The sequence below is a fragment of the Zonotrichia leucophrys genome, chromosome 13 (genome assembly GCF_028769735.1).
Source record: "Zonotrichia leucophrys gambelii isolate GWCS_2022_RI chromosome 13, RI_Zleu_2.0, whole genome shotgun sequence".
Lineage (NCBI taxonomy): Eukaryota > Metazoa > Chordata > Aves > Passeriformes > Passerellidae > Zonotrichia > Zonotrichia leucophrys.
In genome coordinates, this window is record NC_088183.1 from 17,656,365 (window position 1) to 17,669,180 (window position 12,816).

Consider the following 12,816-nt stretch of genomic DNA (forward strand, 5'->3'; position numbering starts at 1 on the left):
TTGTATTGATTATCTAAACTGAAGCAGCAATCGACTCCATTGTCTCACTTCCTCTTAAATTGCTCACAGATGGGATCCTATTTCCTATTCTGCATTTCTAATGGGAACACTTAAATCACAGTGCGGAATTATACACACACACACAAACTGTTAACAAAAACCCTTTTATGACTCACATGCAAATAAAGATTTTTCACTTTGTAGCTCACTTTCCACTCCACACAAGAATTAAAAATGACAAATTATCAGCAGATCCCTAAATTACCTCTCCTCGTTATTTCTGAGTCTCTGATATTTGCTGACAGACAGGCCTATGCTTTCCAAACCCTGACCAGTGCTTGTGGAGACTTGTGAAGTACAGACACACAGTTAAAAGGAAAGTCAAGGTTCTTTAAGCTATCTCAAGATCCAGGAGGAGGGAAATCTAAAATCAGTGCAGTGTCAGAGGGAAAATAAACGTAAGGCTTTGCTGTTATGCAGGTACAAAACAAGGACTGGTGCAGACTGGGCTTCAGGTGTGATGCTGGTTGCAGCAGGAGCTCAGGATAGCAGCTATCAAAATCAAAAGTAAAGGAAATTGGCGACAAATTAATTGTTCAAAACAGGTTTGTCATGAATCAAAAAGGCCAGGATTTTTCTCAAACTTCTCATCCTGCCTAAGCAAGGCTTTTCCCCACCCTGGCACGAGCACAGAATATGGCAGAATAAAACCAGAAAATGTCTTCAATATACAGATGCTAATAAGATGCTAACAGAGTGTTTCAAATAGAACTTTTCAGAGCCACCAGGAAGGTGAGGGCAACCAGGAGTCCTCGCTGCCCAGAGCAAGCTGGAAGCCCCAGCCCCAGCCCCAGCTCAGGTTTCTGCCTCACACAGATGCTCCTCCTGGCTCAGCAAAACCCTGAGCTGCCTCAAGCTTCAGCTCATCCCTATCTGCTTTCAAGGAACAGTTTCACCACTGCCCCACTGCAGATGAAAAGGGGAGACGTTTTAAGGAACAAAATATAATACAGCTCTCAGGGATTGCTGGGCAAGCAGGGAAAAGCCCAGAGCCACAGCACAGCAGCTGGAGGGCAAAGGCTGCTTGGCTCAGGCCTGTCCCCAGGACCCATCTGACTGTACAGCTGCCATGGTGAATGATCATCCCCTGCGCTGAGGTCAGCTCTGCCCCCGGGCTAAGTAAGTGAAAATAAATGGTTTAGAAGATAAAAGGTCTTTTAAAAAATTTATTTGTCTTGTTGTGATGTCAAAACTGTAATGGGAAGAGACTGGAGGCAGCGATACGTCGGTAAAATGGGAAACAGCCATTCTGATGGGTCAGCACAATAAATTACAAGGCAGATCCCAGCTCATGCGGGATTTGGGGCTGAGCTGCACTGACAGACAAAACCTTGCATGCACCTGTTCCTGGCAAGAAAAGCAGCTTGGAAATACATGTGGAAAAACTGCGGAAATACAGCGATATTTCACAAATCCAAATTGATGTTCGGACTACATCTCTTATCTTTCTTGCACAGAAATTCTGAGCCTTCCAGCCACAATGAGTTTAGTTTTTTACTCCTGCTCTTTTCAGGAGATGAATCAAAATTGATTCAAACTATTCCAGGAAGGGAAAGGGTTAATCAGATTTCCCAAGGCAGCTTGCTGTTAAGGTGCCAGAAATACTGAGGGAAAGAATGACTTGCTAAAGATGGGACAATGGCACTGGTATTTTGCATTTGTTTCCAGGCTTTCAGATAGAACAAATGGGAGTCATTAGTGAAATGAGTTTAGGGAGTTCTAAATTAGCTGTCAGGCTGCCAAGCCCGAAGAAGTGCTATGTCAGCCATTAATTCTGGAGAGCACCAGATTACCCAAACCTAGGAAGGAATCCTGCAAAATTTAGAGTCAATTAAAGGAGGCTATTTTGCTATAATATTTTCCACACATATTACACCTCCTCATGGAACAGAGCCCACTTCTACCACAAATGAAATCTCTGGCAGGATGGAGTGTGGCTGATGTCTAGACAGCAGTAATGTGCTCTCCGTGGGCAGGTCCGCTGGCATCTCAGGGCAGGAGGTGGAGGCTGCAGGGCTGGAGCGGCCCCGGGCAGTGACACCCGTTTGCCTCAGCGCCTTGCTGTCCCCGTACCACCCAAAGCAGCGCATCTGTGTGGGGCGTGATGTCTGTGCCCAGAGCGCCCTTCCCCTTCCCCTTCCCCTTCCCGTCCCCTCCTGACCCCCCTGACAAACCCAAAGACCCAAACCCGTCCCTCGGGGGTTCTGATCCGCCCCCGCTGAGCCGGGGGAGCCTCCAGGGGCTGGCACCGCCTCAGTGCCCAGGGCTGAGGTCCCACCTGTGCCCTGCCCCAAAAAAGCCTCCCCGCTGTAGACGAGAGAGCTTATCGGTAGGCAGGTTTATAAAGCACAGGGTCTGTAACCTCCTGAGGGACCTGGGAGTGTTTTGAAGCTGTGAGGAATGGATGCACGGAGCACACAGCACCTGGAGGTGCCGATCAGAGATGTGCCCCTGTGCCCAGCCCAGCCCCGGGACACCCCCACGCTCCGCACATTAAAGTTCCCTCCACCGAGGGGAGCACGGGGCTCTCACACCTCCGCGCTGATGGCTATCGCTGCTCCGTGCCCCGCAGGACAGCAGCACTGCGAACAAATTAAACCAAAAACCTCTGAAATACAAATGAGGCAAAAAATGCCTTCACCCAACCAAGAGAGCTCTGCCTGCCCAACTGCGCCGGATACACAGATCGTGAACAAACAGGATAGAATGTCTTCTGCCTTTTGTGAAATGAAAATAAATGAAAGGATCTAAGGTTTCAGGTCACTGATCCCTCTCTTCCCTATCTGTACCATTTATCGGAGGTAGATTATAAAGGTTCCAGGTCCTTTTTTTTTTTTTTTTTGTCAGCAATTTAATGGTTGTTTTTCATCCTTTCATTTTCTGAATGAAAGGACCACTTAGGAACCTGTAAAGCAATAGTAAGCTTATAATAGAAATATTGTTTTTCTGGGCCAGTGCAAATTCTTTCTGAATAGGTTCAAGGGATTAAAGTAAAAATGCAATTTGTATATACATCAGTCCTTTAATTACTTTATAGTCTGTTAAGAGATAATATTTTGCTCACACAGATCATCTGTTATCTAAAGATCTCAGAGCACTTTAGGAACATCAATTAAGCCTTTAAAAAAAACAACCTTGGGAGATAGGTAAGTGTATTTAGATTAATTAGTGTTGCTGTGAGCAGCAGGCATTATTATTAGATTTAATTTAGTCCAATAATTGACTTATCTGTTAATGGATTCTAATTCATCTGAGAAGGGATCAAATCCATCTGATTAAATGGATTACATCGACTCAATTAATTCTATTAACTGACTTAATTTGACATTTAATAATCTGACACACACAACCAGATCTTGGCCCCAAAGAATGCATAAACCAAAAATTACACACTGGAATTGTTATGGCAGCAGAATTGTGCATTGCAGAGCATGCATTTTGCCTTGCACATGGCATTTACACACCTGGATAAAACCATCAAGGGGATTCCTCTGGCTGGTCCCCCAGCCCTGCAGCAGCATTCCTCCCTGACCAGGGCTGGCTGCTCATTTTGCTCTACTTGGGGTGGCTGCTCGGAAAGCAGAACTTCCCTGCCTGAGATCGGCCACCTCCCTTCTGTTCTGGGCATTCTCTGCAACCAAGAGGTGAGAAGTTTTACAGAAGTCAATAAGCCTTGCAATAAAAGTAACCTCCCTTCAAAGGCAGGACAACCCTCCCATTTGGAAGCTGGATATGTGGAAAAAAAAAAAGGGAAAAAAGAAACATTTGGACACTATTGTGAATATAAGGGAAGACGGGAAAGAGGTGTTAAAACATTGTTTATTCCGCTATCCTTAAAACGGGCTGGTGCTAAAGGGCTGATGATGAGCACCAGGGACCTTCGCCCTGACACAGTGAGCCCTGAGCCGGCGTGGCCCTGCCCGATGTCACCATCTCCGGACTGGACCCGGCTGTTGAGAGGATGCACGGCTGGAGCAGCTCACGGGCACTTTGCCCACGTCTCTTGCCTTTTCTCAGACATTTCTCAGACGTGTTTCTCCTCCCAAAACCTTCCCCAAGCTGCAGTCCTTAGGCCACCAGCCCTCACGGCCCTCGCCGTGCGCTCCCCCAGCAGGGCCGGGGCAGGAGCCGGTGCCATCTGCGAGGGTGGCACAGCCCGGCTCTGTCACGGGCAGGGGAAGGGCAGGGGGACCCTCAGCCATCTGCTGCGAGGGAGGAGAGGTGTCCTCCTCCAGATGCAGACCTGACTGGCAGGACGGAGATGTGGATCAAAAGTTTACAACTGTTGAGATCCCCAGACCCGGTTTAAGCCTCTCTCTGGTCTTGATCAAAGGTTACTCCATAATAATGCCTCAGGGGGCGGGGTTCCTGGCACATAATGAACCCTGTGTCATTGCTTTTGTGTCCAGGTTGGGCTGTAACACAGATGGTTCTCACTCCAGTAACTCCGACATCTCTCCCCCCTCCATTATCCCAGACAGGAGCTTTGCGTGGTTCCATCCCGGCCCGCCGTGTCCCACCTCACTGTCGCCCCGATTGTCATGCTCCGAATGCTCCGTGCCAAGCAGCACCAAGAGCAGATTTCCATAACCTTTCACAGCTCTGGGGGCGAGGAGGCTCTGCAGCCTCGGCGCGTTTGCTGAGAGGCTCTGAGGACAGAGCTGGACGGGGTCTGGAGGGGCAGGCAGGGATGGGGAACGGGGATTTGGAGACAGGCAGGGATGGGGAGCGGGGTTAGGAGACAGGCAGGGATGGGGAAGGGGTTAGGAGACAGGCAGGGATGGGGAGGGGGTTTGGAGGCAGGCAGGGATGCAGGAGTGGGGTTTGGATGCACGCAGGAATGGGGAGCAGGGTTTGGAGGCAGACAGGGATGGGGAGGGGGGTTTGGAGGCAGGCAGGGATGCAGGAACAGGGTTTGGATGCAGGCAGGGATGGGGAGCGGGGTTTGGAGGCAGGCAGGGATGCAGGAGCGGAGCAGGCAGGGATGCAGGAGCGGAGTTTGGAGGCAGGCAGGGATGCAGGAGCGGGGTTAGGATGCAGGCAGGGATGCAGGAGCAGGGTTTGGAGGCAGTCAAGGATGCAGGAGCTCCCGGCCGGGAATCTCGGGCTCTGTCATGGCAGCAGCGCCCTCGGCCACGAGCGCGCTCCCGCACGCGGGGTTTGTTGTTCAGACACGATTGCATATGTATGAAGGGGACAAGATGGGCTTTGACACATAAATTAGCACTTGTCAGCTGCTCCCGGGAACACTTCCCTGCTGCACCCACTGTAAATGCCGCCTTCTTTCACCGACAGGAAAACTCCATCACGGCACCTGACAGGCACCGCGGGCAGCAGCCGCACCGGGCGGCCGCGGCAGCGCCCAGCGCCTCGTTTACACATCAGAGCTCAGGAGGATGAATGCCATAAAATGACACAATAATTAGCAGCCAAGTGGCACTTTTCACTCCTGTAATATCTGGGAAAAAATTTGGGAATGACAAAGGGCAAGGTTGACGAGACGTGAGGGCAGGGCTTTCTCTGAGAGAAGGGCTGACCCTGCACAAGTGCTTTGGGGGTCACTCCCTCCCTGCCCGGCGCTCTCTGGCTGTCGCTTCCCGCGGCACACCTCCCGCACCTGCAGTGGCAGCGGCTGCCCTCGGTGCTCAGCGTGTGCCTCATCCCTCCCGAGGCCTCCCGAGGGAACAACCGCTCCCAGATTTTGACCTGCCCTCCTCGAAGCTCGGCTCTACCTCACCAGTGCTGCACCAGACAATCCCATGCGAATGGTTGAGCCAGCAAGCTCTCACACACACCTCTGCAGCAGCACAGGAACGCACAGGCTGCACATCCCAAACACGGACAGGACCAGTGCTCTCAACAGCCCTAAACTCCTCCCAGCAGCCAACTAGAGTAAAAGCATCTCAGCAGAAATCATCTCAGAATGAACTAGAATTACAGCATTTTTCATAGCCCAGGCTCTAGCAGCGTTTCCAGCATGTTGCTTGTGTGCAAATCACAACAAGAACAGCTGAATGTGCTGTCAGCACAGGGTAAGTGCTGTTTTTCCTGCAAGATCCACACACTCGAGATTCAGCTTGAGCTCTGGGGTACTCTCAAAGCTCTCAAAGTCTACTTTCAGTTTAAACCAAATATCCCACACCCGAAAAGAAGAAAGTGCTTCATTCAAACGCTGGATTCACCAAACATGAGCCCAAGAGTTCATGGGGAAAGGACTTCCCCAACCACCAATTTAGGTATCATTTATGAATTGCAGTAAACACACTGAGAGCTTATGGCCTGGGGAGAAAGATATTCTTTTCTTCAACCACATACTAATAAATTGGGGCATGGCAGTATTGTGGGAACTGCCTGCAGCTGGGAGGCAGCACCAGCAAAATAAATCTCATGTTCTTAACCTGGAAATGTTATTTTTCCTTTTATTTTGTTTTTTATTGCTCTTATTACTTTTCTCCCAAGAGGTTCTTTGCACAACACTCTGGATTAAAACGTTTGACCTGAAGTCTGGGGGATCCCAGTAAATATTCTTACCATATTTATCTCCATCTTCTCCTTTGGCACTGATCCTCCTGCCGAGCACTTGGATGTGCTTCCCACTTGTCCTGCTGTAGAGCTGATAGAGCCGCAGCTGCTTCCTGCTCACATCATCCCTCGCTCGCGTCTGGTTCTCCACGTGTATCCGAAAATCCACATTCTCCTCAGCAGCAAACATCTGGGATGGTGGGAAGTGGGGAGAGAGAGCAGAACAGAGCATGAACACAACAGGCTCTGGGGCAGAGGGACTGCAGACTGGCCTGCCAAGGGAGGCTCAGATTTGGCTGCCTTTCATTTGGCAGCAGTGTCAGCAGCCACCCAGAGCTGATTCTCCACAGCAAACCAAACCTGGGCCATTGCAATCAAACCGGGAGTTTTCAAATAAAAACTTCTGCTCATCCCTGCTTTGATTAAATCCTAGTCAGCCATGCTGATCATAAATTAGGCTCCCCACTGCATATGCACAGCCTCTACCTGGTTACACAGGCCCAAACTGGAGAGTGGAGACAGCCGAACCCTTCTCAGAGACTTGGTGCATCACCTTCAGCAGCTGCACTGATTCTCTGAGTTAACTGCAGGAAAACATCAAGGGAAAAAACTCTTTGTGTTGCCCTTAGCAGTCTGGACTTGAACTTCACACTGGCATAAAGTCCACTACAATAGAAGTGACACTTGTACACTGCACAGCTTAACTGTTTCACAACTCTGCTCTGCAGTGAAGCCACACCATAATCACCAGCCATGGATGTGTTTCTGTCCACCTCAAAAGGGCCACAGGAGGAGTGATGAGAATCAAACCAGCTTTTCCACCAGTGGCTGTGATCAGCAGGGGTCTGACAACCTCAGCCACCTCATCTGTTTGTCTGGCCAAGGGAATAAATTAACCTTAATTCACTACAGCTTAAATTATTAACATAAACTTTTCATTTTGTTTCCTATTTTAAAATCCCCAAGAAATATCAAAACAGGAGTCCCACTTTTCCTTCCAAAGAGTCATTCTGACTGGCCCAAGGTCAGAGGACCCAAGAACACCACTGCTCTCAAGATGCCTTCCCAAAGGGGAGACTGGGCAGCATGCACCCAAAAAGCTCTTCACACCCAAACAACAGGAAGGCCCAAAAATTGCTCCATGAACTGTCCATCTATGATCTGTGGAGCATTTGCACCACAACATCCAAACTCACAGATGGGCAACATTTTGGTGGCAGACTTTACAGGACAACAAATGACATGAAACATGGCCTGCAAGCAAAAGTGTTCTGATGTATCAGTGTGGGGAGGGAACTGGCAATGAAAATGGAAAAGGTCAATAAATCCTTGTTCAGATCCACTCCAGACTAAAACACATAAAGAAAGTGGCCACAACACACCAAAGAGCCCCACTTCAGCCTCCTGCACATCATCTCATACCAGCAGATACAGTGAAGCCTGAAAGTCAAAACCTCAATAGAACTTTGCAGCATTTCCAGTTATCCTGGGGACACCCAAGCCTGCAGCAGGAAGACAAGCTCACTCAGGCAGGCAGTGCTGCTGAGCACCAGACCTTCAGAAAGCACCCTGGGCCAAAGCCCAAGCTCAGCACAGCAGCAGCAATGAGGTTCCCAGTGATGCTGTGGGATTGCCTTCGGTGCTCTTAGTAAAATCTGGGATTCCGGTATTGATGTTTTGAGGAGAAAGTGATTTATCTCTGATTTGGCTGTCAGAAGCCCATAGGGAGCTGAAGGCACAGGCAGAGGCTGGGCAAGGGAGGCTCAGGGCAATGCTGGGACATTCACAGCGATGTCAGAGGTGACAGACAGGGGTCACAATATTTCCCACTCCCAGAAAACAGGGTGGCCAGGAGCTGTGACCCAGAGCTGGGCAGTCAGAGGAGGAGCAGCCCCTAGCCAGAGGGCATGGCAGGGTGCCACATCAGGATGCTGACAGGGCTCTGGCCAGCAGAGAGCAGGGCTCTGCTTGCCCTGCCCTCCCCAGGCACCACAGCTACACCTGAGCGAAGCACACAGCACTTGACTTTTGACAGAAATCATATTAATTTATTTTTCTCCTTGCAATGTCTTTTCTTCCTTTCTTTTCAAATCCCATTGTTGCAAAAGATGCTGAACTACCAAACCCAGAAAGGTTCCAGTCATGCTGACAGTCTGCCTTGTGCCCGCAAAGCAAGGCTATTGGCAGCTAAAATTCTGGCTCCATTATTTTAAGATTTAAAACAGATTTTAAATCAAGATGACGTCATTACATTGCTTTCACCACATGTTAATGAATTTCACATTTTTCTAGGAAAAAACCAAAACAGGTGGGATTTGAAGTGGGGGGAAGGGCAGGTTGCTTTGCTTTTTTGGAAACTCCCAACAGAAAATGCAATCTGTTTTCCAAAACATGTTTTAATTATCTTCTAATTGTCTCTGGAGCACTCACAGTGCAGAGGCTGTAGCTGCAGTGCCTCGGTGGGCCCAGGAGCACCCATGAGCATCCTGCAGAGTGCTCAGCTCCAACATGTCACCAACACCCCTTTGTCACCACTGTCCTGCCTGAGATCAGCTAATCAAGCGCCCCTTCCCTTTGCAAGAAGGGCACCAGCTGCACAGGGGTGCCATCTCCTCTTCCCCTGTCCAAGGAGCTGGCTGGCCCCACCCTTAGCCAAGAGCTGAGGTAGCTGATGCAGGAATCAGCAGGTGATGCTGGCCCTGAAACACAGCCAGCCTAGCCTGTATCACTCCAGCACTTCCCTAGACGTGCCCAGCTCTGAGCCAGGGCAGAAATCCTGGAACAGGCTGCAGGCTCCCCTTGCAGCTGAGCTGTCTCCTGGCCAGAAGCCGTGGCAAGAGCAGCAGTGAAACCACCCGGATTTAGCCACCTGCTTAAAGATAAGCTCACACTTAACCACCCTGTGGAAACAGGATGCTCTGCTGGAGGGTGGCCAAAGGGAATTACCCATGCCAGCCTGGGCTGCATCTGGCCTGCAGCACAGAATATCAGTACCCAAAAAAAAGTTTCATGCAGTGTTGACTTTATGAGATAAAACTTGTTTGATTGTTGCTAAAATTCACTCTCACAGGACCCCTTCCCTACAGGGCACACTCCCTCAAGCAGCAAACTTCTCTGAGATAAGGAAGTCCATGTATGTATACCAAAAGAGAGACTCTTCTATAAATCTCATAAAAATTAGTAACATATGTCTCCTTTGGCAACTGATGGCCAACACTCAGTCAGGGAGGTCACCTGAAACCAAGTACACTCACCCTCAAATACACTTGAATGCAGAAATGTCTCTAAGTGACTTAAACTGAAGGGCTTTCACTCCTGTTCACCAAAGCAAGTTTTCCTTTTTTGTCTTGACTATTGAAATGCTATTACTGCACATAACACATCATACACAAAATGAGGCCCTTCTTTGCCTTTCAGTCTGATCATCCACACCTCCATATAGGCAGCAAAACAGACCCTGGGTCCAGAGCTCACACAACAGGTCCCTGAAGGGAAGGGCTGCGTGCACCTTCCAGCCCCTGAGCAGCACTGTGGGACACAGGACACAGGGCTCTGTCCTGTCTGGCATCTGTCCAGCTGCCATGGGCTGCTGTCTGTGCATGATTTCAGCATCTCAGGATAGTGGTTTTGTGTAACTCCATCTCATTCCTTGGCAACAATTTATAACCAGCAAAATTCCAGCTGTTAAATCAGAGCATTGAATTTCATTTCATTTTCACTCTGCCTCTCTTTTCTATCAGTTTCTTATCCATTTTTTATTTATTTGTCACTACTTATCACCTTTCAGTGATAATATCCAGCTACAAATACAGTTGGCTATCCAAAGTTCATACAAGGGAATAAACAGCATTTACATTAAAAATAACCATCACCTCCAGCCCCAGAAGCAACAGAAATGCCTTGCTCATGAAAGGAAGCTGCTCTCCCTTGTCTGTTGTCCTTGCCCAATAATTCAAGGTGGAGCATTCAGTTCCACCGCCTTTCCCAACAGCCAAAGGAACCAGAAACTACATCTGTCTTCCAGCAAGTCCACAATGGGAGATTTTCATGTGCTTTTTTGCCAAATGAGTCTCAAATAAGAGTGGATTTCATTTTAAATGGCTTTACAATGATCCTTCAGCTTAAAGAACGACTGCCCTCTTTGTTAAATCCCAGATGGAGGGTGAGGGAAGGACCATTTTGCTGATGCAGCCTAAGGTTTCAGTGTGCATTAATCCAAGAAAAGCTCCAAGAGCAGCTCTGTGATGTCAGCCCTGCACGGCTTGTGCCCCATCTCTGCACTCACAGATGCCTCCTGTGCACGGAGCAATCCCAGCCCCGCCAAGGTCAATGGAAGCCTGGCCGTGCCAAGCCACGTCTGCAGGATTTGGCTTTCCACCCAACCAACTTCCAGCACTTTGGATTTTTCTATTTCAAGCTTTCCAGTAACGGGGGATGTTAATCTGTTATTGTTCGTGTCATAAAGCGTTACAGCATGAGATGTCCAAGGCCCACAGCATACCCAAGTTAGCTGGGAGCTGGACTTGAGAATTTCCTGGTGTTTTGCTATTTATGCTACAGACCACTCAATAGAGAGCTCCCTATGTCACTCAACCATATGTCATTCCCCCAGCTGAACCAGGAATACAAAATCCCTCTAGCTAAGGGCCATACCGATTGCAAAAGATAAACAAATCAGGCTATTCAAAGTCCTCTCAAACCCCATCTGATAAGCAGGAAATACTTATTACCTTTCAGCCATCAAATCAACCTAATATTAATGATTTTCTCCATGACCTTCTAAACACATGAAAGTTAACTCAATAAGGTCAACAAGAGGAAATCCAAGACAGATCTCTCTCAAGCCCTCAAAGGCAAGTAACAAACCACTTTGCTTCCATGACTTTGGCAGAATTCCTGTACACAAATCACAGCAGGATTTGCTAGCTCCCCATGACAGCCACCCTCAGCACACACTGAAACACAATGCACTCCTTTTTCCTCCATTTCACTGCAAAGTCAACCTACCACCAGGATGTTGTTACCATCGTGTCACAGAGCCTCCCACAGCTAGACAGGAGAGGATGAGCAGTGCTTGGTGTGGTCCCTTCTGTGGCTTTAGGAGCATTGGCTTTGGAAAAGCAGCTCCATGCTCAGATATGCAGAGAAGGTACTTTACAGTGAAGCTCTGTATATTCAATGGGAGAGAGGCCATGGTGCAACAGTGCCGGAATTCCCCAAATGGAGCTAAGCCTTTCCAAATAACAGAACTTAGAGCTTTGCTTTGGTGTTTGTTTCTTCCTGATACCCATGGAAAAATATTTTTGTCTTGAAAAATAAATTTCCAAAAATTTAAGCTGCACTCTTAAACTGTGGGAGATGTCACCATGGATGGTGACTGTGCACCTTTTGGGATAGTCTGTGACAAAGGGCATGGAGCACTGTGGAAATGGCTCTTCAAAGTGATCAGATATGAGATTCCACAAAAAACTTTACCAATGGCATTTACATTGAAATTCTTTTTGGTATTCCTTTTTGGTGAGAAAGCTGGAAAAGGAGAAGGAAATGGGGTGATGCGGGGGTCAAGCCTGTCCATCCCTTTGGATTTCAGAAATGTTAAATAAGACCCAAGGAGAACACATTTCCAGGGCTTGTAAAGGGGACACAGCTCCATGAGGTGACACATACTTGGATCCAAAAACTGCTCTGCAAGCGAAGCCTCCTTTCCTCCAGAGAGCTGCCTTGTGCACTCAGAAAGGCAGATTGAATCTCCTCGGGCAGTGCCAGACCTCTGTTCCCTCTGAAACACACAACCTCTGAGAAATTCAGCCATCACTCAGCCAGCCACACTTCCAGCAGCTCCAAGACGCCGCTGGCTGTCCAAGCCATGCACCACTGCAAAAGCAACGCATCTGTCGGCCTTGGAATGGCAGGCACGGTGTTACTGAGCCTGGTAGGAAACCAGGAGGGAGGCTGGAGGGAGTGCCAAACAACTGGAACCTGAGAGTTTGAGGAAATGAATGTTTTATGGCCCATCAATCAGTATTTGAGAAGAGAAAGATGATGCCACCTTCAAGAAAACTAAGTTTCTCCTTTTGATGGTGGAATGAGCCATAGCCAGAACTGTGAAAATGCACCACGTGTGATACGCTGAGATTCTAAACTTGTTGCACCCTGGGAAATGGTTAATCCTGGGGAAGAGCAGGGTTCCGGCCTTGATGAATGGTTTTTAGGAGCCCAGCTGGGGCTCATTGC

The 12,816-nt window shown here is 48.7% G+C and overlaps 1 protein-coding gene across 2 annotated transcripts in view; it reads right to left on the reverse strand.

Moving 5' to 3' along the window:
- Positions 1-12,816, reverse strand: part of FGF18 (fibroblast growth factor 18) — a 63,421-nt gene that overhangs the window by 34,512 nt on the left and 16,093 nt on the right. For both annotated transcript variants that reach the window (XM_064724924.1, XM_064724925.1), the window contains exon 3: positions 6,592-6,772. In XM_064724924.1, the coding sequence (XP_064580994.1) occupies positions 6,592-6,772 (181 nt within the window). The remainder of the gene's footprint in view (positions 1-6,591; positions 6,773-12,816) is intronic.